The sequence below is a fragment of the Orcinus orca genome, chromosome 11, assembly GCF_937001465.1.
Source record: "Orcinus orca chromosome 11, mOrcOrc1.1, whole genome shotgun sequence".
NCBI classification, from domain to species: domain Eukaryota; kingdom Metazoa; phylum Chordata; class Mammalia; order Artiodactyla; family Delphinidae; genus Orcinus; species Orcinus orca.
In genome coordinates, this window is record NC_064569.1 from 39,949,575 (window position 1) to 39,971,466 (window position 21,892).

The 21,892-nt window shown below is 55.6% G+C and overlaps 1 protein-coding gene across 6 annotated transcripts in view; it reads right to left on the reverse strand.

Moving 5' to 3' along the window:
- Positions 1–188: 188 nt before the first annotated feature.
- FMNL3 (formin like 3) overlaps positions 189–21,892 on the reverse strand; it is a 55,282-nt gene continuing 33,578 nt past the window's right edge. Inside the window, exons 3-27 of one of the 6 annotated variants that reach the window (XM_033436359.2) lie at positions 19,831–19,911; positions 19,486–19,562; positions 16,214–16,297; positions 13,307–13,459; positions 11,985–12,093; positions 11,728–11,804; positions 11,282–11,375; positions 10,126–10,200; positions 9,437–9,547; positions 8,989–9,135; positions 8,453–8,554; positions 7,181–7,460; positions 6,658–6,726; positions 6,444–6,568; positions 6,042–6,244; positions 4,794–5,028; positions 4,587–4,655; positions 4,378–4,458; positions 4,144–4,273; positions 3,349–3,509; positions 2,932–3,033; positions 2,478–2,570; positions 2,060–2,183; positions 1,809–1,925; positions 189–1,113 (exon numbers count right to left, since the gene is read on the reverse strand). In XM_033436359.2, coding sequence (XP_033292250.1) covers positions 1,834–1,925; positions 2,060–2,183; positions 2,478–2,570; positions 2,932–3,033; positions 3,349–3,509; positions 4,144–4,273; positions 4,378–4,458; positions 4,587–4,655; positions 4,794–5,028; positions 6,042–6,244; positions 6,444–6,568; positions 6,658–6,726; positions 7,181–7,460; positions 8,453–8,554; positions 8,989–9,135; positions 9,437–9,547; positions 10,126–10,200; positions 11,282–11,375; positions 11,728–11,804; positions 11,985–12,093; positions 13,307–13,459; positions 16,214–16,297; positions 19,486–19,562; positions 19,831–19,911 — 2,874 coding nt within the window. In that variant the 3' untranslated portion in view covers positions 189–1,113; positions 1,809–1,833. Of the gene's footprint in view, positions 1,114–1,808; positions 1,926–2,059; positions 2,184–2,477; positions 2,571–2,931; positions 3,034–3,348; positions 3,510–4,143; positions 4,274–4,377; positions 4,459–4,586; positions 4,656–4,793; positions 5,029–6,041; positions 6,245–6,443; positions 6,569–6,657; positions 6,727–7,180; positions 7,461–8,452; positions 8,555–8,988; positions 9,139–9,436; positions 9,548–10,125; positions 10,201–11,281; positions 11,376–11,727; positions 11,805–11,984; positions 12,094–13,115; positions 13,135–13,306; positions 13,460–16,213; positions 16,298–19,485; positions 19,563–19,830; positions 19,912–21,892 lie in introns of those variants that run through there. The other 5 variants (XM_033436357.2, XM_033436360.2, XM_004274357.4 and 2 more) reach the window with 5 other exon arrangements.

Sequence of the window (21,892 nt, forward strand, 5' to 3'; positions counted from 1 at the left end):
GCAGGCCTGCCTCCCTTTGTGTGGCTGGAGCCCACCTAGCCAGGTTCTCCTTCTCCAGGCTTCCGCACTCACCTCCCCCGAGCGTGGCAGCTCTGCCCAGCCTCCTTTCTATCCCCGTGGCTCGGGTCAGCCTAAAGGGGCAGCTTAGCCCTGCCGCCACACTCAGAAAGAGGAGACAGAGTCAGGCCTGGTATTTCAAGCCTTTGTTGAGAGAAGGAAAGTCTGGAGTTTATGTACAAGAGAGAAGGAAGTGGTACATGTACAAAAAGGAGTGGGCCCCTGTATTCCCTCCCAGGGGCCGAGAAGAAACCGGCAGGGGACGGAGAAAATAGCTAAGACCGACATGACCCCGCCCCTGCCAACAAAACCTAGCTGGGGGAAGAAGGTGAGGACGTTCTTGGCACACCCTTTCTCTAGGCAGAGAAAACTAGTCCTCTGCCCACCTCGGCAAGGACAGTCAGCCTAGAACGCAAAGGGCCAAGGGCAGGGAGCATGGCATCTCTCCTCTCCCCTTATCACTAGGGCACACTGCCCAGGCTTAGGAGAGACTTGCTCCTGGTAAAAGACGATCTGAGACTGGCAGGGCCCCGCCCCAGGGCTCCCTAAGCTTGGACACTTCTAGATCGCAGCTGACCATTGGGTTGCAAAAAGTAAGGGGGAAAAAAGAAGGAAAAAATTGTTTTCTCCTCTCGTCCCTCTGGCTCTAGTGGTGGTGGGCCTAGGTGCCCGTTCATAGCCTAAAGCTGGAAATGGTTTTCTCCAGCCCTGAGCTGACCCTTGAGGAAATGATGTTGAAGACCTTGGGAGCAAAGTGCAATACTGGAGGCACCAGGGAAGTGCCAGGCCCTGAAAGACCTAGTGCCCACAGTGGCGGCAGGCAAGATGCAGCTTTGAGAGCTAGGGTGGACACTGGGTTGAGAGCAGCATAGCCCTCTGCTGGGCCCTTGGCCAATTCCAGGGCTTCAGGTCTACTGGTTGGACTTGAAGGACTCAGGGTTGAAGTGCTTCTGCCTCCAAGAAGGTCTCAGTGGGGGCCTGGAGCCCGAGGGGGGCCAGCAGGCGGTGCGGCACTCCTGGCTTGGTGGCGAACGACAAGGGGCTGGTGGTAGAGGCCTGTAGGGGAAACAGAGGCCTGTGAACAGGCAGGGAGGCTGGGCCAGGCCCACCTTCTGAGGGCCCAGCCGCACAGGCAGGGCCAGCCAAGAGCCAGCCGTGAGGTCGATGAGGGAGAAGATTAAAGACAGACTGGAGGGGATGGTCAGGGAGATTTCTGGGGCGGGCTCTGCACATTCAGAAGAACAGGTGGGGGTACTAGAGGCCACTGGGGAGTGACAGAAACAAGGTGGACTCAGCAAGATCTAGAAGCTGGGAAGAGACCCCAGGCAGATTGGATATCAGGAAACAGAGGTCAAGGGTCATCTGATGCCCCTGGGCAGAAGCCACTGCCAGAGCTCTTACAGGAGACAAGGACAAATGATACCTGGGCCCAGGACCAGAGACTCTCAGCCTCTGTGATCAGCGGCGGTGGCGCGCCTGGTCCTGCCTGTTTTGGCAACTCCCTACCCCTTAGGTCTTAGTAGAAGCCAGACAGCATTAGTGGGAGAGATAACCACTTCCCTGAGGGCACATGCAGGGGATAAGCCATGCTTCTCAGAGCATGGGGCATGCAAGGGAAGGAGTATGTGTCCCCATCACCACGGGGCTGCCAGAGGATGGTTCCAAGTCATGCAGGAGAGGAGGCGCCTGTGGGACCCAGCAGGAGTCCTGGGAGGTGGGCATGCAGAGAGGGCAACTGTGGTGCCCAGTACCTGTCAAGGGCCCCAGCCTTGGGGGTTAACAGTTTGACTCATCATGATGGGCTGCATCGCAGAAGAAGCGTGAGCCCCGCTTGGCAGTACGGGCCGTGAAAGGGACACTCTTCAGCACTGTGGCCCAGGAGAGAGACACAGTGGTCAGGCCCCATGGGGGTGGGGTAGGAGGAGGAGGGCCCAAAGGGCTATGGTTGGGGTTTGGGAGCTGGGCCCAGTGGCCAGGAACCAGGGATGGAAAAGGGCCCCACCTGTGATGATGTCCTCAATGGTACCATCCTTCCCCTCGTAAACAGGCCGGTGCTCCTTGGCCTGGCGCCGCCTCAACTCTGCAATTAGCTCCTGCTGTTGCCACTTGTTCCGCTGGGATGGGGTCTAGAGCCGAGCATTTGAAGAGAAAGGGAGTCACCGCTAACGTACCACGGGGCTGGTTCCTGCCCCGAGATGCAGTCTGAGGATGCCCTTGATTGTGCTCGCCCGCCAGCCCAGCCCCCATCATTGCCTAGGAATCCCCTCCCATAGCCCCCCTCTCCATCCCTCTGGACTCCATCATCAGGCCCTCTGGGTGGTCTGTGGGCTCCAGTTCTCCATCTCCTCTCCAGCTCTCTGCTCCACCCCCTCCTAATCCTTTGCCGCGTTTTCCAGGCCCCAGTTCTTGGTCCCACCCACCTTGGCATCCAGTTTCTTGGCTTCCTGAGCCAGCTGCTTCTCCCGCATTACCTCCTCCTGCTTCTTGCGGGCTTCATTCTCTTGTTCTGCTTCCTAAGAACCATGAAAGATGGTGTGTGTGTGTGTGTGTGTGTGTGTGTGTCAGTCACAGGGGCTGTGAGCTGTGAGGGGAGGGGCTGACACTGAGGGTGGAGAGTGGGTGTCAGTGGGACCAGCAACCCCAGGTGGCCACTCTCTGGAGGGGCACTTCCTGCCCCAAACAATGACAGGAAGGGCCTGGGCCCCCACCCTGCCCACCAGTTCACAGCTAAGAGGCCTGGGGCCAGCTTCCATCGCTCCCTCGCAGGACTCAGAGGAGGAGACGGAAAAGGCCCAAGCCTGAAGCCCAGCCCTCTCTCCCCCTACCAGTTTTCTCTCAGCCAAACTCCTCTTTAAAAGTCTCTCTTCTGCTCACCTTGTAAGAACGAATGAATCGGACAAATACTGGGAAGAATACAGAAGGAGGCGTGGTCTTGGGACTCTCACCAAAGTAGCGCACAACAGCATTGTAGGCCTCCTGGGGAGGGGGTGGGCAGAAGGGGTCAGCCTGGCGGGGAAGGAGAAGCCCGGCTCCCAGCAGGGGCAGGAGGCCCACAGGAAGCCGCAGCCCCCCACAGCCCCTGTGGGAGGGCAAAGAACTAGGGGCTCACCAAGCCCCCTAGAGTGCGTCTCCAGAGGCAGCTGCCTGCCATCCCCAGCGCCCCCTCTCCCCACGATCAGCCAGCCAGCTGCTTGACAAAAGTTCTCTGACCCAAGAACCAGAACTAAGCCTGCCAGAGGCTCACGGCACCTTGGCCCCAGCCTCTCCCACCCACCTCCACCCTGTGCTCACCTCGGCTGTCTTGGCATCGCGCTGGAGCTTGTCCAGTTTGCCTTCGTTGGTGCTAAGGAAGCTGCGCAGGACGCTGTTGTCATGTATGCTGCACTCCCGCCGAATCAGCTCCATGCCCCGGCCCAGCTCCTTCACGTCTAGCAGCACGTTCTCCAGGGACACTGTTGTCACCAGAGCCCGGGCTGAGGACTACAGCCAGCTCCAGCCCTCCCGCTCAGCATGGGCTCACTCGGTTCCTCACGCCCCGCTTCCAGAGCTACCAGCGTGGACGGAGAGGGGCAAACCAAGCTAGCCAAGCTCTCACAGGGGCAAGGAAAAGGAAAAGAGGCCGTGGGCTCATGACCCCGAAGGTAGCAAGGGAAGGTGAGCCGCAGACTGCTGGGCTCCAAAACAGAGCTGCCCCAGGCCTGCCCCAGTTTCACGAGGGGGGCAAAAATAACAGCCACCCTATGTCTGTGGGGGGCTTTATGGGTTTTCTAAGCACTTCCCATACATCACAGAGACACAGGCTCTGGGGCCAGCTTGGGGGAGTTGGCAGTGAAGAGCCACCGCTGCCCTTCCCTTCCAGCTCCCACAGCACCCAAGTGGAAAGGGCTGGGTGGGGCCTGGTGCCTGTAGGAAGGCTCCCTCTGGGGTGGCCCCTGCCCATGGCCCCAGCGGAAAACTTTGAAGTGGTCAGAAAAAAGAAAACAAAAGCAAGAAAGAAAGGCACCCAAGTGCTCCCCCTCCTCATAGCTTCCAGGGATTGTCCTGAGCTGGACGCGAGGCAGGCTCCCTGGGCCAGGCTCCCCTCACCTGCCGCAGCTTTCTCCACAAAGTGCAGCTCATGCCAGAAGTTAGCCAGGTCTGGGTATTTCTCCTTTACTGTCAGGGCGATGAAATGCAGCAGTGTCATCTTCCTGTCAGTGGACTTGGTGTCCAGCAGCTGGTAGAGGGGGACAGCGGTCAGTGCAAGAGGGCTGAACACCCTGGCGCCCCAGCCGCTGCCCCATCCAGCTTCCTGGCCGCTTGCTGTCCCCACCATCTCACCAGATCCAGGCTCTGGAGCTTGAAGCCATACACAGCTCCCCGCTTGCTGCTGTTCATGTAGTTCCCCAGGGCAAGTATGATCTGTCCAAAGGAGGCACGGGAAGAACTCAGGGCAAGACCCGAGGGCTCCTTCCTCCTCTCTCTATAGCGCCAGGCCCCCACCCAGGACCCGGGAAGCCCCGGCACCTCCATCCCCAACCTCTCCCCACCTCCAACATCTGCTTCAGCTTCTGTGAGGACTTGACAGAGGCAGAGGCTGCAATGATGGCGTTGAGTTGCTGGAAGGCAAGATGAATAGCTGAGTGACCCCATGCCGGGATGCGGCAAAGTCAGGGAGGGGCTGGCAGGGGAGGGGACTAGCAGGTAAAGGGCGGAGGGGCGGCCGCAGACAACCATGATACAGGTGGGGGCCGTACCGGCGTGAGCATCTGCAGGTTGTCCTGGAAGTTGCCCAGGAAGGCCATGCCAGCCATTCGCTGGGTCAGCCGCTCCACCTTGCTGAAGAGCAGCATGAAGCGGTCCTCGGCCGCCAGCTCCTCCAGGGGCTGCCGCTCCCGCTCGTATTGCCGCAGCAGCTTCACCTCAGCCTCTGTGGGCAGGAAGCGCATCAGGCACTCCACGAAGTCCACGGGTAGTGTCTGGAGGTCAAACCTGTGTAGGAGGGAGGGACCACCTCAGGTCTTGCCTTTGCCCACATTATCTGTCATCCCTTCATTTTCCAGCTCCTACAAGGACGGAGGGTGGGGTCTTGAGCACCACACAGCCAGAGGCAGAGGACTCACTGTCTCACCTCCAGTAACTCCAGGGCTGGTGTTACTCAGCACCAGTAGCAATCCTAGGGTCACATTCCATGCCCTGTTTAAGAACCCTTCAACGTCTTCCCTCTGCAACTAGGGAGAAGTCTTAACACCCGGACGTGGCTTACGAGGCCCAGCCTGCAAGACTTCTGCTCGCCTCTCTACTCTGTCTCTCCTACTCCCCTCCATACACTAAAGCCAGAGTCAATTTTCAGTACTCAGGGCACCATGCCTCTCCCTCCAGGCCCTGACCTGGAGTTCATATACATCCTTCAGGTCGCAAGTGAGACATCACCTCCTCCAGGAAGCCTTCCCTGATCACCAAGCTCAGCTACCTAGCCCTCCCTGTTCTCCCAAAGCTGCCTGTACCTCCACTACCTTGGTGTTGTCACCCAGTGTTACTGGACTGTTCCCATTAGACTGGGAGCTCCTTTTTTTTTCTTTTTTTTTTTTTGCGGTACGCGGGCCTCTCACTGTTGTGGCCTCTCCCGTTGCGGAGCACAGGCTCTGGACGCGCAGGCTCAGCGGCCATGGCTCACGGGCCCAGCTGCTCCGCGGCATGTGGGATCTTCCTGGACCGGGGCACGAACCCGTGTCCCCTGCATCGGCAGGCGGACTCTCAACCACTGCGCCACCAGGGAAGCCCTAGGCTAGGAGCTCCTTGAATGAAGGTCCGGGCTGACTCCCCAGCACCTCACACAGTGCCTGGCACACAGCACAGATGCAGTAAATTCTGGCCAAGCCACTGGATGACTGAGGGAGTTCTGTCAATGCCCTGGAATCCAGGGAAGGCTAGGATCCTAGGTGGAGATCCTAGGTGGGTTACCAACTAGCTGGGGACCAGGGCAAGGTCAGTGGGAGCCTCACGTGTGGATGGCCCTGCAGATCTCCTCAGCTGAGCGGCCAGCCTTGCGGAGGGTGATGGCCAGGTTCTTGGCACGATTGGCTTCCAGCAGGGTCACCTTGCTGGCAGCCTTTTGTGCTGTCTTGTTCTTGGAGCAGATGAGGTCAAGGGCAGGGCCCTGGGCTTTTGTCTTGAACAGTTCTTCAAACTTGTCCAGATCCAGGTCCTGGCAGGAGTTGATGAGAAGGGAAAATGCTGTGGCCTCATCCTACAAGAGGACCCGCTGGCAGCACACCAGCATCAGCTCAGCTCTGGTACATGGAGGGCTGAGTCTGAGGGCTCTTCCAAAGCCAAGAGATCTACCTTAAAGGGCAACCTGGTCCCCAGCTCCCAACCCCAGCCCTGAGGGCCCCAGGCCCTGCTACCTCCAAGATCTTCTCATCATCAAGTTCGCTAAAGACAGTGCCACTGATCTGGTTGGGTTTCAGTGCTGTCCAGTTGAAGACAGGCAGCCGGAACTTGGTCTTGATGGGTTTCTTAATGCGAATGGCTAATTTGGAAGGAGGATCAGTGAGGCAGGAGCCAAGGACACACTCCCTCGGTCCCACTAGCCCTGCCCAGAGCCCTCGGGACACTCACCTGACAGGCCTACTGTCAACACCACAGAGGGAGCAGCGCCGGGGAGAGGTGGGGCTGGGGGACACTTGTCTGGGAAAAGAAGAAATAGCACAGTGACCCAGGGGCCAAGAGACTCCCCTCTGTCCGCCCTACCTGTCCTTAAAGACTATCAGGGAAGGAGGCTGCATGAACTCCCTGCCCAAGTGGCTCCCAGGGGTCCTAACTGACGGGGCAGGTCGTGCGGTCTCTGACCCACTCTCTCCTGCTTCGGTCTAAGCCCTCTCCTTGGATGTCTTCAGAGGAATCGGGAGCAGCATCTTTACGCTCCTTAAAACAGATCCACATCTGCTCACAGACATCCCTTCCCTAGTAATCTGAGCCTCCCTCAGATTCTAACCCTCCCTCAGCCTCTCCCACCTGACTTTACATCCTTCCAGCCACATCCCCAGTTTCTCCCTGTGGAGATGCTGCTGACTGGGCCTTTGGTCTGGCCCCACAATAAGGCTGCACCTCTTGCCTTTTACCAGGTAAGGGTCCTGCTTACCTGGTAACGGGGGAGGTGGAGGGGGCAAGGGAGGAGCCGGCGGCGGAGGCAGAGGTAGGGCCTCCTCGGGGGGCGGGGCCGGAACCAGGAGGTCCAGGTCGGAGGGGGGCATGCCCTCATTCAGTTCCTCAGGGCCTACCCGGGCCAGGGCCTCGCTGCCCACTGACTCTAGGTCCCGGGCGGTGGGCTCTAAGTGGCATCGGCGCTGGAAGGCCTCCTCCTTCTCTTTAATGAGCCGCCGCAGGGTGTGTACCTGGTGGCTCGTGTTCTCGTAAGTCTCCTATTGGGCAGACAGCACCATTAAGAAAAGAGCACCTGAAAGCGCAGCAGGCGATGCTCCTGGGAGTGAGACTTCCTACCCAAGGGTCTCCAGGAGGGTACTCAGAGGCAGAGAGCGGCAGAAACCCAGGGAAAACTGGAATGCAGCAGAACAAAAGAGGGGGGCGGAAGAGCAAGCCTGCTTGGCTGGCGCCCTGCAGTGTCCTTCCTCACTGCTCCAGCCCAGTCTCACTGGTCCCTCAAGGCCCAGGTAGAAGGCTGCCCTTGTGAAACTCTCCTTAACCCACCAGCAGCCTGCTATGGCAGCTCTCAGCCCTCTGTGCCTCAGTCCTGCTCTCATTCCATTTGGTTTGTACAGTCGCTCAACTGGAAGCCCCCTACAGACAAGACCCTGCCTTAGCCACCTCTGTATCCTCCATACTCCCGACTCAGCGCTTCAGACTCTTAGCAGGGGCTTGGCAGGTATGTACTGAGCTCAACAGAGCCAGCGTAATTGTATTCCTGTGGAAGAAGAGATGGGTTGGGGCATGATTTTATAACTAACAAAAAGTTAGGTGGGGGACAGAGAAGACACTGAAATGTGAGGAGGCCCTGCTCTCCAATTTGGAATACCTGGTAGATATCCTGATAAACAGCCCCAAGTACCTGGGCTATTCTGAGCCTGTTCATTACACTGGGCTGGGGAAGCACGTGGAGGTGCAGGTGAGGGAGAAGCAAGGGGGGTGGGCTGGCAGGAGGAGACAGGGGCTCCAGAGGTGCCCCACCTGCTCCCACCCTCCTGTGTGTGTGTCTGGCCCACTCTGGCTCCAGCTTCCCTCTCCAGCTAAAACATGGGGTGAAATCATCAGCCCACCCTCATCTGAGTGCCTCAGGAGTGAATTAATATCTGGATGCTCGAGGACTTGACATGACTGACATGGAACGAAAAGCAAGCTCCCCAGGCCCCAGCACCCAGTACCAGTCAGGGGCTCCCTTCCCCACGTAACCTGGTACCTTGATGCTCTCGAGTTCCTTCTCCCGCTGCAGCAGCTGCTTCTCTAGCTCTGCCACACGCATCATGTTCTCATTCTCTAGGTCCAGAAGCTTCTCTGTGAGCTGCAGGATGAAAAGGGCAGGTTTGGGGATGGCCCTAAAGTCTGGGCACTCAGCACAGTCTGAACCCCAGTCAGGACCCAGGCCCGACCCCTCCACCCAGGGCCCCAAAGGCAGCTTGGCCCAGTGGCTTCCCTAGGTCACTCCCGTGAGCCCAGGGTCTGAGACCACATGAAATAGTGCAAGACAAATGGCCACATCTGCCTCTCTCGAGCCTGAGGCCACCTCACACCCAGTCCTGAGGTCAATGTGTGTTCCACCGCAGATGAACTAGTGTCTCAGCCAGAGCATGCGCTAGAGAGCCCCAGTGGATTCTGAGGCTTCCCTGAGGCTCAATCGGGAGGTAAGCAGGTCAGCTCAGGATTCCTGGGACTCAGATGTCCCCACTCTCTCCCCACCCTCAACAGTGGCTCTGGCAGCAAAGGAGGACCACCTACATGGGACACATGCTCCTCCAGCTCTTCCACCTTCTCCAGGGCCACATTCTTGGTCTCGGCATCCTCCAGCAAACCCCCCACATCAAACACGTTGTCCAGGTATGCCTGGATCTGCACCTGCAGCTTCTCGCTCTCTGTGTGCCTTGACTTCTGGGGGAAAGCAGAGAGAGTAGTAGTTGGGGGAGCCTCCTCATCAGCCTCCATGACCCCTTCCTAGAGCCTAGGACCCAGGGAGCTCCTACTGTAGCCATGTCAGATTCTCGCCCTGTGGAGCTGACTGACTGAGGAGCCCTCTGCGCAAAGGCCAGAGCCCAGGTCACAGAAGACAGGCAGGGTGCCAGGAGCATCCGCGACTAGGCTCTTGTAAAAGAAAAACTCCTCGTGATACAGCTAAGCTGGTCCTCTTCCCCAAAGCGCCTCATCCCGTGAGGACTCCAGCCCAGCTCACCTGCAGGAACTCCTCCAGCCCCAGCTTTGTAAACTCATACTGCAGGTGGACCCGGAAGTTCATGTCCTCCACCGAGTGCACCACGATGTTGATAAACTGCATGCAGGCCACCTGGGGAAGGAGCAGCCCAGAGGGGCAGAGAGAGCCGAGACATGGAGGGGAGGCGGCTGTTAGAGCCAGCATCATCAGGCGGATCATCAAAAGGAGTAAAAAAGGTAAGTCTTTCAGGGAGCAATAAGAGAATTTTAACTTAGAAAACGTCGAACTTAATATTCATTTTACGAAGACAAGTAAATTACATGAGAAATAGGTGTACATGAAGATTTGGCGGATTTCCTTTGCACACCAGCAGGTATTCCTTGAGACAACCCTACTAGCTGTATACCCTAGACTGAAGGGAAGTGAAACTAGAGGAGAAGCTGGGGAAGAGGAAAGCAGCTCAGAAAGGGTCCAAATCAGGGACAGTGCGGCCACACAAAGCGGGAAAGGAGGAGACCCAAGACAGAAATTGTCCTGGAGTTTCTAAAAGCTTTCTGGGGTGAGTGAGCGAGTGGATGAGGAGCGTTTGCTGAGAAGAGAACCACTCTGGGTCCTACACAGAACGTCAGAGTACGCTGTCGGCTCAGCCCCGTTCTCAAGGAGTGGGCAGCCCTGCTGGGCATGCACCTGACCCAGGACCAGCTCCTCACCATGAAGTCGATGTTGCTGTCCTCATTCCGGAAATACTCCATCAGCTTCTCAAAGCGGTGCAACTCCTTGCATACCTGAACAAGCAAACTTTCTCAGTAACAGGATCTGTCCCATGCAGAACCCAAGCCCCTGAGTCCTGGTTCCCAGGAACATCCAGCAAAGGGACTGGTACAGACCAAGTGTAACCACAATTCTTTCTATGTAACGGGTCACTTGGGACATGATAGAAGAAAGCCTGGGACCTGGCATCTGCTCTGGGTCCCTGAGGGAGCTCAGTAAAGCATGTGCCCTTAGTCTGGGCTCTGGGTGCCTCTGAGTGTAGGCCAAGAAGAAACACAGGGGCCTGGTGTTGCCGAGCTATTGAAGGAAAGAGGGAGGGTGGAGGAAGGTTGGAGGCCATGGCTGAGGCAGGAGGCTGAAGTCCTAGTGGGGACGCAGGAGAGAGGCCTGGGTGCAGGAAAGCCTCTGTGCTGAGACGGGTCCAGAGACTCCTCTGAGCCTCTGGCTTCAAGGAGGAAAAGCCATTTCCTGGCTTGAACAATGGATGCTAGGGAAGAGGTCCAAAAAGGAGGAAGAGGTGGGACCAGCAGCTGCAGCTGTATGCCGAGGAATCCTATGTTCAAGCAGATGGGGGTTTCAAAGCCAGGCCGAGTCTGGGGAATTCCAAGTAGGAGCTCCCTCTCCCCTCACCAACGACAGCCAACACCCCAGGAGGATCCCTGCTTGCCTTCTCCTCCCACTACAAATATAACTGCCTCGGGTTCTACCAGCGGGTTCACTGCCTCCGAACGGCCTGGGGAGCCTGTTAACGCACAGATGGCCAGGCCTCCCAGGGGTCTGTGCATTTAACACACGCTCTTCAGGTATTCTGCTGCACAGCAGGTTAGAACTGCTGGACTATAGCCCTCAAGTGAGGGCATCCTTCCCTGGCCAGTCAGGAGCTTTCCCGGCACAAGATCTAGTAAGAATGAAGTTTTGGTTTTGGTTTGAAAAAGCAGGGGGCAGACTACCTAGCTAAAAGCACTAGGCTGTTAAAATCCCTAGGATGTGTGAGATCACAGGAAAGGGCGCTTACCTACCTGGCTCACACCTCCTCCCCGCCAAAAACACACACACACACGCACACACGCACACACATGGGTATAGGAAACTGACCTCTTTGAAATTGTCAAAGGCAGCAAGAATGATTTCGTGACCTCCCCGTACCAAACACACGGCTGCCAGGAGCTCTAAGACAAGTGCTTTGGTCCTAAGGGGTAGAGAATGAAGATTAACACCCTAGCCCCTGACCCTGGCCACCACACAGCTCACTTCCACAACTGGGTGAGTCCTTTCAAGAGAGCAGAGACAGCCTCGGTGGTGAAGGAGAGGGTGGGTTTGGGAAAGAAGGCAGGGGAAGGCAGGCTTTCTCCCTCCCTAAGCTGTGTAGACCAGAGGAGAGCAGAACACTCCTCCTCCAGCAGAGGTGAGGGGCCAAACCAAGGCGCTGACCTAAGCCGCAGGACCCGAGGCCAGGCGGGACTTCTTGGCAGGGACAAGTGCAGCCCAGTTCTCCAGAGTCCTGGGCAGAGCGGGGAGGAAAGGGGAGGGAAGGAACTCACCTTGGATTCTTGTTGTTGAGGCTAAGCGCAATCTCATTGACAGCGTGAGGGTGGGACATGACCAGGTTGAATCCATACTGTAGCAAGGGGAAAGGACAGAAGGAGGGGAGACCATGACGGTGGGGGAGACAGATCCCAGCCGGAGCTCCCTGACTGCAGGCCCAACAGCAAACTTGTCTTTTACAAGCTAGTGCCTCCCTAGCTCTCCTGGTGCGGGAGATGAGGCAGAGCACCCGTGGCTAGTGCTGTCGCCTTACCTGATAGTTCATGATGGCTCTGAGACAAAGGATACAGACGTGGACGTCATCCTTCTGGCTCACCAGGCGGGAGTTCTTCAGCGCCCTGCGCCCAGGGAGAGTGCTATACCTGGGGGAGAGGGGATGCTGGTGAAGGGTCTAGAAGCACTTGCCATCACCCAGACAGCAGGCTGCCCCTCAGCAGCAGAAGAAAAGGGGGATGGAGGACTTTGCACCAGCAGCCCAGAGAGATGCAGGGGGTGCAGGTGCAGGGGGCAGGGCACTCCACTGTTTTCACCTCCCTGGAACAGGTCTTTGTCAGTTAACTATCCAGGATCCCAGCATTACAACCAGTGCCCAAACCATCCTAAGCCCAGACGTCCTCCAAAATACAACACGAGGTGTGTAGGCCTTCCTAGACCTCAAGATGGGTCCAGGAGACATTCATTTGAGCCATCCTTCCTCTTCCTTCTAGTCACTGCATCTTCAACACATTCCCTGGGGCAGGGGCATCCTAGCTCCCATCCCCCATCTATGTCCTAGAAAAGACAGAGCAGACCCCAAAGGCTATAGAAGGGCTAGGGACTATATCTGACTTTGCCCCTAGTGATGTTTCATGGAAAAAACAGGAAACACAAGTGGTATCTGCTCGTGCATGACTAGAATGGGCAAAACCCAAAGAATACTGGGAGAAAAGCATGGCTGAGAGACAGAGGCCATGGAAAGGGCCATAGGACCCAAAGGAAAGCCTCCCTCTGTAGGAGGGCTCTCAGAAATCATCCGGTCCGTCCACCTGCCTCCGGGCAGGATGGCTCTTCAGATACTACAGACAAATGAACACGCTGCAGCCTTGGAGGGAAAAAAAAGGCCTAAAGGAAGAAGTGAAGGGAAGGTGAGCGCAGCAGGTTGGGTGGGAGCTGGTCTCCGGGCAGCCGATGGGGCTGCGTGCAGAGCAGAGGGAAACAGACATGAGGGCAGGTGCTGGACCAGCTGGTGAAGACTAAGGAGCTGGGTGAGGACCAGCCCTGCCCAGAGGCCTGGAGGAACGGCAGAGTGAGAATGATGAACGGAGGGGCCCCCAGAGACGGGGAGAGGAGAGGGGAGGGCTGGAACCCCAGATGGGGTGGGCACAGCCGAGGGTGACGTACTTACCCAGGACAGATCGCTGGGCAGAGTCAAGGAGACAGAGAGGACAGACCAGAGACAGACTGGCAGGCAGAGGGCAAGAGAGCTGAGCCTGGAAGCAAGAGTGAAGGGAGGAGCATGAGCACTCACCGCTGTCACCCAAGACCTGGACGGGGACGAGGGTGGGAGGCAGGCGGGCAGAGCGAGAGCACACATACCGGAGCACAGACTGGCGCGCAGAGCGAGCGAGGCTGTTGGTGAAGGGGGCTGACAGGGAGCTGGGTGGCTGCAGGTCCTCGATGGACCTGCTCCAGGACCGGAGCTTGTCAAATGCACCATCGTCACCACTCTCCAGAGCCTCAAAGTCAAACCTGGAGCAGGAAAGGACACAAGCGCACACACAGGAGAAATTCAGTGCCAAGCCGCCTGGCGAGCCCACCCCCGCCCTTTAGACGTCTAGGGCAACAAGAAGCAAGGGCAGCAGAAGAGAAAGCAGAATTGGGCAGCAGAGACCCAACCCTGGTCAGGAGGGCCGAGGAGGGCAGAGTAGTCACTGGCAGCAACCAGGAGGGGGATCTGGGGAGATGCGGGTGCTGACCGAGGCCAGCCACTGCCCCCCACTGGCCTCCAGGAGTCACCTCCCCATGGGCCCGAAGGGAGGCAGGGAGCTGGCAGACTTTCTGCACTCCCAGCCATAGAGGGGACATCTCAGAGAAGCTGCCGCTCCCCTCGGAGAATCTGCCCTGCAGAGCAGTGGTGGGGAACAGGCCAGCTGAAGGGATTACTAGGGGGCAAATGGCAGCAGCCAAAGGGGCCTCTCAGTGCCCTGAGGGTGGGGCCCAGGTGGCTCTGGACTAGGTTCACGAGGCCAGGTCTGAGTGGAAGGGAATGGGGGTCCCGAGAAACCCAGAGTGGGACAGGCCTCTGTGTTCAGGAAAAGCACCATGGTCTCATCCTAGCACTGGGTTTTAATGGCCGGGTTTTCTTTCCACGGTTCTACTTGAGGCTTCTGGGTTTTTCTGGTTTAGAAGCTCCTTGGGCTTCCGCTTCCCTCGGGGAAGAAATCACAGGTCGAGGGTGTGAACCGGGGTCCTTAGTCCCCACAGGAGTTGGGATGGTTTCTACGTCACTTCCTGCTTCTGGGACCAGGCATCTCGCACCACCAGCAGTTTGGGAGCGTAGCCAGGGCAAGGAGGACAGCTCAAGATCACAAACCCACAAGGCCTTCTCCTTTACATATCCCCACATCGGGATCTACCCCCTCTGAGAAACAAGCCCCACTCCTCTTTCCTGTCCTCTTCTCCCAGTAGGTCACCCAGGACTGAGCAAGCATTTCCTATAGGCTCTTCCCGCAAGGAGCCTTCTGCTCAGACACGCACAGCCCCAGGGTCAAAGGCACAGAGGCCGAGGCTCTCTGAAATAGGTAGCGGTATCTGCAGATGCCTGAGTGTTCCCAAGGAAGCAGGAGCAGACTTCGGACCCTGACCATCAGATGCTTAACGGGGCTCTCAAGCAGACATCAGAGGAGTCTCCCGGACAGGGAAGCCACTTGCCAGTGGTTTCCCTCCGTGAATAATAGTATTCCCCAGAGCTGGGATGTGCAGTTTACAAATAAGTGCCTTCACTCAAACTCTATTTGGCTTCGCTCTTTTCCCCTCAACCCTTCCCAAAACACACACTCTTACCTCACCTGCTCCGAGTCTTTCTTTTAAAAACACAGTCAAAGGTACTGCTGTGGACACTACAATACTGAGGTTCCAGTGTATTTTGGTTTCAAGCAGCTGGAATTTGTTTGCTTTTGAAGCAAGATATGCTTATTTGGAAAAATAATCTACATCTTTTTCTATAAAAGCTCTGAATTTAAAAAAAATCGCTTCAGCAAATGTTTTTCATTTCTTTCTATAAAAAGAGTGAGTTTCTTTTAAGGGATAGGAGGATCATGAGCCTTGACTTCTGTAGGGACGGGAATGGGGAGTGGGCCACTCTTGGTTTTAACAGGCGATGACCTGCAAAAAATGACAAAGGCCAAACCTAGGAGAGGCATTAGTTTGAAACCCTAAGGAGATGAGGGTGAAAACCTGCTGAGGAAGGAGAACAGCCCAGGGGCAAGGACAGTAGCAAGGAAAGTGGAAGTCGAGGTTGGGGCTGAGTCCCAGAACTGAGGAGTTCCCCAGGACACGGGACTTTCAGCGCAAACACTCGGGAAAGTCACGGGCAAACCGGGGTGATCAGTCACCCGAGGGCCAACGTAAGTCTTGGGTCTGAATCTGCATGTGCTGGCCATGCCATGAACGGTCAATATAATCCCTCTTTCCATATATTTAGGTAATTATGGTAGGGAGCAACCCCTTAAATAATAACAACTAACAAATAAAAAGCGGCCACCACAGTATAGACTATGTTCCAAATACTACAACTGCTTTACACACGTTATCATCTAATCCTTACGGCAACCCTGGAATATGGATCTCCTCTTACATAGGAGGCCCTCAGCAAACTTGCCTGAGGTCACGCAGACAGTAAAGGACAGAAGAGACCCACACCCGGCTTTGGGCTTTGTCTTAACTCGAAAGCCCTCGTTCCTTCCACTACCCCACACTGCCTTCTCCTCTGCGCTGATTCACTTCCAGCTGCCTCCAAACCCCCCATCTGCTTGCAAAAGGCTCCTGAATGCTTCACTTTCAGTCTGCGTCAAAGGTCATGCTCACTGCTCCTGGGGTGACCTGGAGTAACCCTCTCACAACTGGAGACCCAAAGTTGCTTCTTGAAGACTGAGCTCTCCCAAAGCAAACGAATCCCACAGGGCCTCCCTCCCAGAAGCCAGGACATTTCCTTGGACGGCTCCCAGCATGGAGTCGGATCCTTCGGGCTCGATTCTGAGCTCCCTTTCCACATCTCTCCTCCTGCTCCCCAAAATGCACCTTCTGCTCCAGCCACCTGGCATTCTTCACTGATCTCAGACAGCCCCTTGGCCACCTGTCCACCCCCACGCTGCTGCCCAGGCCCTCCCCTCCTGCCTGGGGTTCCCATTCCCATCTTCACTACTGCAAGCTCACCCTTCCTCGTCAAAGTAGAATGGGACCATGTCCTTCCTCATGGTTCCCCAACCATGAGGTGGTACTCACATGACGGAACATTGGGCAAATGACAGGTAATCCACCAGCACGTCCAGGCCTTTGTTTTCATCATTCAGAAACTCCCGCACCCACCTGCAGATAAAGGAAACACAGTGGAGGGGTCTGCTAAAGTGGATTGAGGGGGAGGAGGAAAAGGTGTCTCTGACAGAACGACACCCCCTCCTGGATCCTCTGGAACTCAGCACCAGGCTGGGAGAATTCTGAAGATCAAAGCCTGTGGCAGACCCAGCCATGGTCACGTCACCGGCCTGGACCGCCCCTAGGCGGCAGAGCCAGGGATAAGGAAAGGTACAGGCCTTCCAACACCATGTTAGCCAAACCAGCTTTCAGAAGCCCCCTCCTCAAGGGCCAGGGCCCCACTCAATCATTTTCTAGGTCTCTGGTGTCTAGCACGTGGCTGGGCGCACTGTCCTGATGCCACGTTCCTGGGAGGAATTGAGGGTTAGACAGAGCATTTACTGTAGCCCTCGTGCAGAGCTGTTCCTGACAGAAGCCAGCAGGTCCCTGACTTGACCGAAGTCTCAGTTAAAAGACAGGCAGGGAGCGTCAAAGAGAGTCCGGAACAGAGGCATACTGGGCCAAAAGGCTCTCCATCAAGTTCAAGGAAAGGTATTTTGGGAAGTAGTGAGCAGAGGAATACGTGGGACTTCAGCGTTTTGTCAGGGTGAGTCTGGCAGAATAGGAAAAGGATGCGGGGACAGTCAGGAACTCAAGTAACCCCAGAATGGCTCTGGCCACTAAGAGGGTGAACCAGGGAGGCAGCAGGGAAGACAACTAGGCACCCTAAAGACAGTGGACCGGGGCATGTTCACCCTTCTGCCTTCAGGCCTTTTGAACTCAGACATCCCTGGAAGGAAAGTCAGGAGCGAGTCCCAGGACTGTTACAGGACAGGCTCATTCCTGTCCTATAGACATACAGGACCCAGAGAGACATAAAACTCTCAGGATGAACCCTGACTCTCCTGTGCTCTGTTCCCTCCGAGCGTCCAGGTGTCCTTCTAGGCCAGCTGCGCCAAACAGCCCTGCAAGGCCGCTTCTCCCCCACAGCTGGAACACCAGCGCCATGTTTGATGGCCACACCCCGGGCTACAGAGAGAGGCCGGGCCAGAGCACCAGGCCCGGCTAAGATCCGGCAGCAGGCTCTGGCTGCAGCTGACTGACACCGGAGCTGCCTGAAGTTAGCTTCCTCTCTGGGGGCCGACAGGCCTCCCGTTTCCTGTCTGTCTGCGCTCCAGCTCCCCACCCCCTTCTCATTTCCTGTCTGAGTCTACACTGCTATTTTCGGGATCTTGACACTTTGAGGAGAGGTTAAAGGGCACTTAGGCAAGGCCGCAAACCAATACAAACCAGGGAGAGGAGGAGCAGGAGAGGCTCTGGAATCCTACTTCCCAGCCCGCCCACTCCAGGCCCGAGTTCCCATCTTTGCAGGCCTGGGGCTGATCGGGCTGCTGCCGAAGCAAGATCCTCCTCTCCCTACCTTGCCCTGGGCTCCCACTGCCCTGAAACACCCACACCCCAGCCTGACAGCCTGACAAACTCCTCCTGCCCCAAAATCCGGGACGGATCCGGGCCCTCCCACATAACTCTCCCAGAGAAGCCACAGTCCGGATGACAGGAGCTCCTAAAATGCCAGACACTAAGCTGCTCCTGGGAACCAACGACCAGGTCCAGACCTCTAGCTTGTGTGCCAACCGCCAAGAGGCCCGGGCCTGGGAACCATGCTGCTCTGGCCCCAGCTCCTGGCCAGTGGCCAGGGGGGTTGGCGTCAGGTAGAAGGGGCAGGCAGAGGGGACTGCCCTGCACTGCTCTGTGGCCCTCTCCTGAGAAAAGCGGACCCCCATCCTCACGTAGTAGGACTTAATAAGCAAGACAGGAGGGCCTGAGAGAGAAGGGAGCAGGGAGGGGTAAAGGCCCTGTGGAGCAAGGCAGGGTGGGAGATGGCGTCTGGAGCTGCCATCCGTGTCACTCTTGCTCTCTCACGTGGGGTAGCTGATGAGGCTCTGCAGTTTTTCCTGCTGTGAGCGTCACCATATAAAGGTGAAGGCTAGTTACACATTTCCAAGCAGGTCAGTTCTCAATGTCTGGTTCACAGGAGAGGTGTGAAAGCCAACTCTGGCCATCCAGCACAGCTACTGAGGCCAGGAACTGTCCCTTTCCTGTTCTTTCCTGTGCCATTTCCCCTACCACTGTTGCTGAGGCAGCTGGCTGCACACAGGTAGCCTCCATAAGAACCCCAGGCAGCCTCAGCCTGGGGAGGGGACAGGAGGGGAAGGCATATGATGTCATTTGGCTCTTTCTACCCCTGCTCTCAGGAAGCCCAGGACCCCGGGGCTGGAACCTGCCCAGAAACCTCCACCCCGAACCCAGGCTCGACTTCTCACTTGTGTAAGCTCTCAATGTTCATGCCAGGCCCCTCGGTCAGGCCTGTAGCCCTGCCTGCAGTTCTCCATCAGGTGTCCCTCACTGTCCTTTGTGTATACATATACATACATACACACACACACACACACACACACACACACACACACACACACACACACTCTCTCTCTCTCTCTCTCTCTCTCTCTCTCTCTCTCTCTCTCTCTCTCTCACTTTCACTATATTTACTCTGGCTGGTTACGGTTTTATAAAACTGAGACCATAGCCGTCTTTCACTGTATCTCACGCATTAGCCCTCTGTCTGTTCAGCAGGTCCTGGTTCCCCACTTCTCTGGCAAAAAAGACGCATGTAGTTTCTAGGGGCCCCGTCAATGGGTTGGCAGTACCCTGGTCAGTGAATACGGAAGATGTTCAGCTCCTGGCCCCCACTGCCTTAGATCTTTCCTGGTACTTCAGGAAGCTGCTTCTGCTCATGAACTAAAATTGTCTTATAATCAAGCAAATAATCTTCTGGGCACCAAACAGTCCATGAACTAGGTAGGTCTCAGCTACCCAATGCAACACACTCCTCCATCCCCAGCCTTCTCTGGGCCTCCCTTGGCCCAGCCCCAGGCCACAGGCAGACTCCAGTCTCAGCTGCTGTGGGAATGTCTTCCACTCAAAGCCACAGGCTGAGGACCCCAGGAGAGGCCCCAGGCTTGCCAGCAGCATCCAGTCAGCAGCTGGCAGAGCTGAGGGGGAGAAAAGCCAGAAAAGGAACCGTCTGAAGCTCTCTGGGGAAATAAAAGCCATTCAAGAGGCAAATCTGCCCTGTGGCAGGGAGATGAAACCAGGTCCTAAGAGGCCAGGTGAAAAGGCTCTGATGGTCACATCGGACTCACCCAATGTGGTTGGTACGAAGTGAGATCTCCAGCTCTCTCAGTACTTTGGTTGACTCCTGCACTCTTCTCCTGAACTTCTGTAAACATGGAATTTTCTGTCACTGATGGAGGTCCCCAAGCCAACTTTACAATACAAGCAAAAGGGGTAGAAAAGGAAAGGGAAGGCATACAAGAAGGCAGTTATAGTCTTTCCCTCTGTTACTAGCCAGCCACTCCAGGGCCATGGCCTCAGAACACAGAAACCCAACTCCCATTGCTCAGAAGCAGTCCCAACCCAAGTCAAACGGTTTGCCCCACAGGACTGTAAAGGGCAGCAAAACGGGGACTCCCTGCCTCGCACTTCACCTTCCGAGTTACGCTGGGGTCCAAGAAGCTCTGGAGTTTCTGGATGTAAGTGTGGGGAGGATTCTTCACCTGGAATCGTTCCTGTAAGGGAAACACGTGTGTGTACACAGCCACCCAAGGTTCTGAGGGGAGTGCTGAGGAAGTAGGGCACTCACAGTGTTTGATGTGAGGGGACTCCTAAAGTTATCAGCTGGCCCTTAACATCATCCAAACCATAGGTTCCCCTTCTTGACTTATCCTCAGCTACTTCTCATCTGTTGTCATCTTCTCCTCCTTCAGTTAGTACTCCCTGAGCCTCAAATATTTTTCTACACTAAAAATTATTTTAAGAGCCTGCTGCTTCCTAAGAAGATGCGGGGATTACATAGCTCTAAACAGCATCCAAAATAAAGACATGATTGGGAAATGTTGTTCACTTCCTAGCCAGCTAATGGACAGTGGTTAAGAAGGCGAAAGGGAGGGAAGCTAGGCCTTGTAGAAGCCAATTTTCTGAGCCCTGAGCCCAGACTTGGGACTGGACTGGTTTTGCTGTGTTAACACAGCTTAGGAGTGCAAACACACTTTCTGCTCCTTGCCCAGGTCCCAGGCCCCCACAATCCAAGCAACCCCAAATGCTGCAGGCTGCTTTCAGCAAGATCACTGCTCCGTCCCCTTCCACACAGGGCACAGGCTCCCCATTGTGGCCCAACCCCCTCATCTGACCCAAGGGAAAACTTTTAAGCATTCTGGTCCTGTAAGGGCCTCCACAACGGAGATATCTGAAGAGTTAGGGGATGGAGAGGGTCCAGGAGAATGATATAATGTTAGGAAACAGAACCTAAAAACAAATGAAAGAAAAAAAGGAAAGGTTTAAGAAAGAGCTGACATTATGTGACCTAGAAAAGACTGAGAGATTATCAATTAAAGACACTCAGTACCAAAGGGCTACTGTTCTCCAAACCCCAGGTAGGTGCTCAACTCCTCTTAATGCAGAATTCAAGGAAATTGGCCTTCCCTGGATAAGAAGCGACCTGGACTAGGTTCTCTGAAGCATGATTCTACCTTAGGTCAAGCAGCATGACTTGGGAAGCAGAGGAGCACAATAGTTAGCACAGACGGAGTTGGCAGCCTGAGCCCTGGCTCTATCACCTACCAGTGAAAGGCAAGTTACTGAGCCTCAGGTTCTGCTTCTATAAAATGTAACAGTGCCTTCCTCAGAGGGTTTTTGTGAGGATTAAATATATATATATATATATATATATATATATATATATATATATATATATATAAGTGCTTGGTCCATAATAAGTACTCAGTAAATGTTAGCTATTGTGATTTTTGTGATTTTGTTCAGGGCTTGAAAAAAATTATGTTTATGACAAAACTCCATCAGAAAGTGCTGGGTAAACAGAATGCCTACACTCTGGGCCAGGTGCCTCCATACCTCCCAAGAGGTAAGGAACTAAAAGCCAACTCTCCCAGCAGTGCAGACAGGCCTATCTGAGTTCAGAAACTCATGACTTGTGATCTTCAAATGTGGGCAGGGGAAAGAGCAAGGCCGCAGGCATTACTTCTTGATTCTGAGCTAAGTGATAATCTCTATTTTCTCTTCTGTCTATAAACACTTTCGTGTAGGGAGAGCTTCCAATCCTCATGTTCTGAGATTTGGGAACAGGAGACTAGAGGACTGGGGCTTCTCATTCCTAGAGGCCTGTAAATAACGGGGAAAATCATGCTATTTGCCAGGTCTGGAGCAGAGTGAGAGAAAAATGGTGCTTTGAATTTCCCAGCCAGGGACAGCCCTCACCCTGGGGAAAGGCAGAAACAAGCTCTGCTGGGAAAAACACCAAACTCCTCCACAGCAGACCCTACACCTCAGACCTACACAAACCTCCTTGAGGCTGCTGCTCACTGGGAAGAAATCAAGACAGTTCTTTGTGGCAGCTAGAGGGGAACTTGGCCTACCAGCCCTGTCTCTGTTAGGAGAGGCGTTTTGGATCAGGAAGTAAGCATGGACTGATGCCACGCCCAGGCCAGGGTTCCTCAAGGAACCCCAGAGCTGCAGTCAATGCCCACGGTCCTG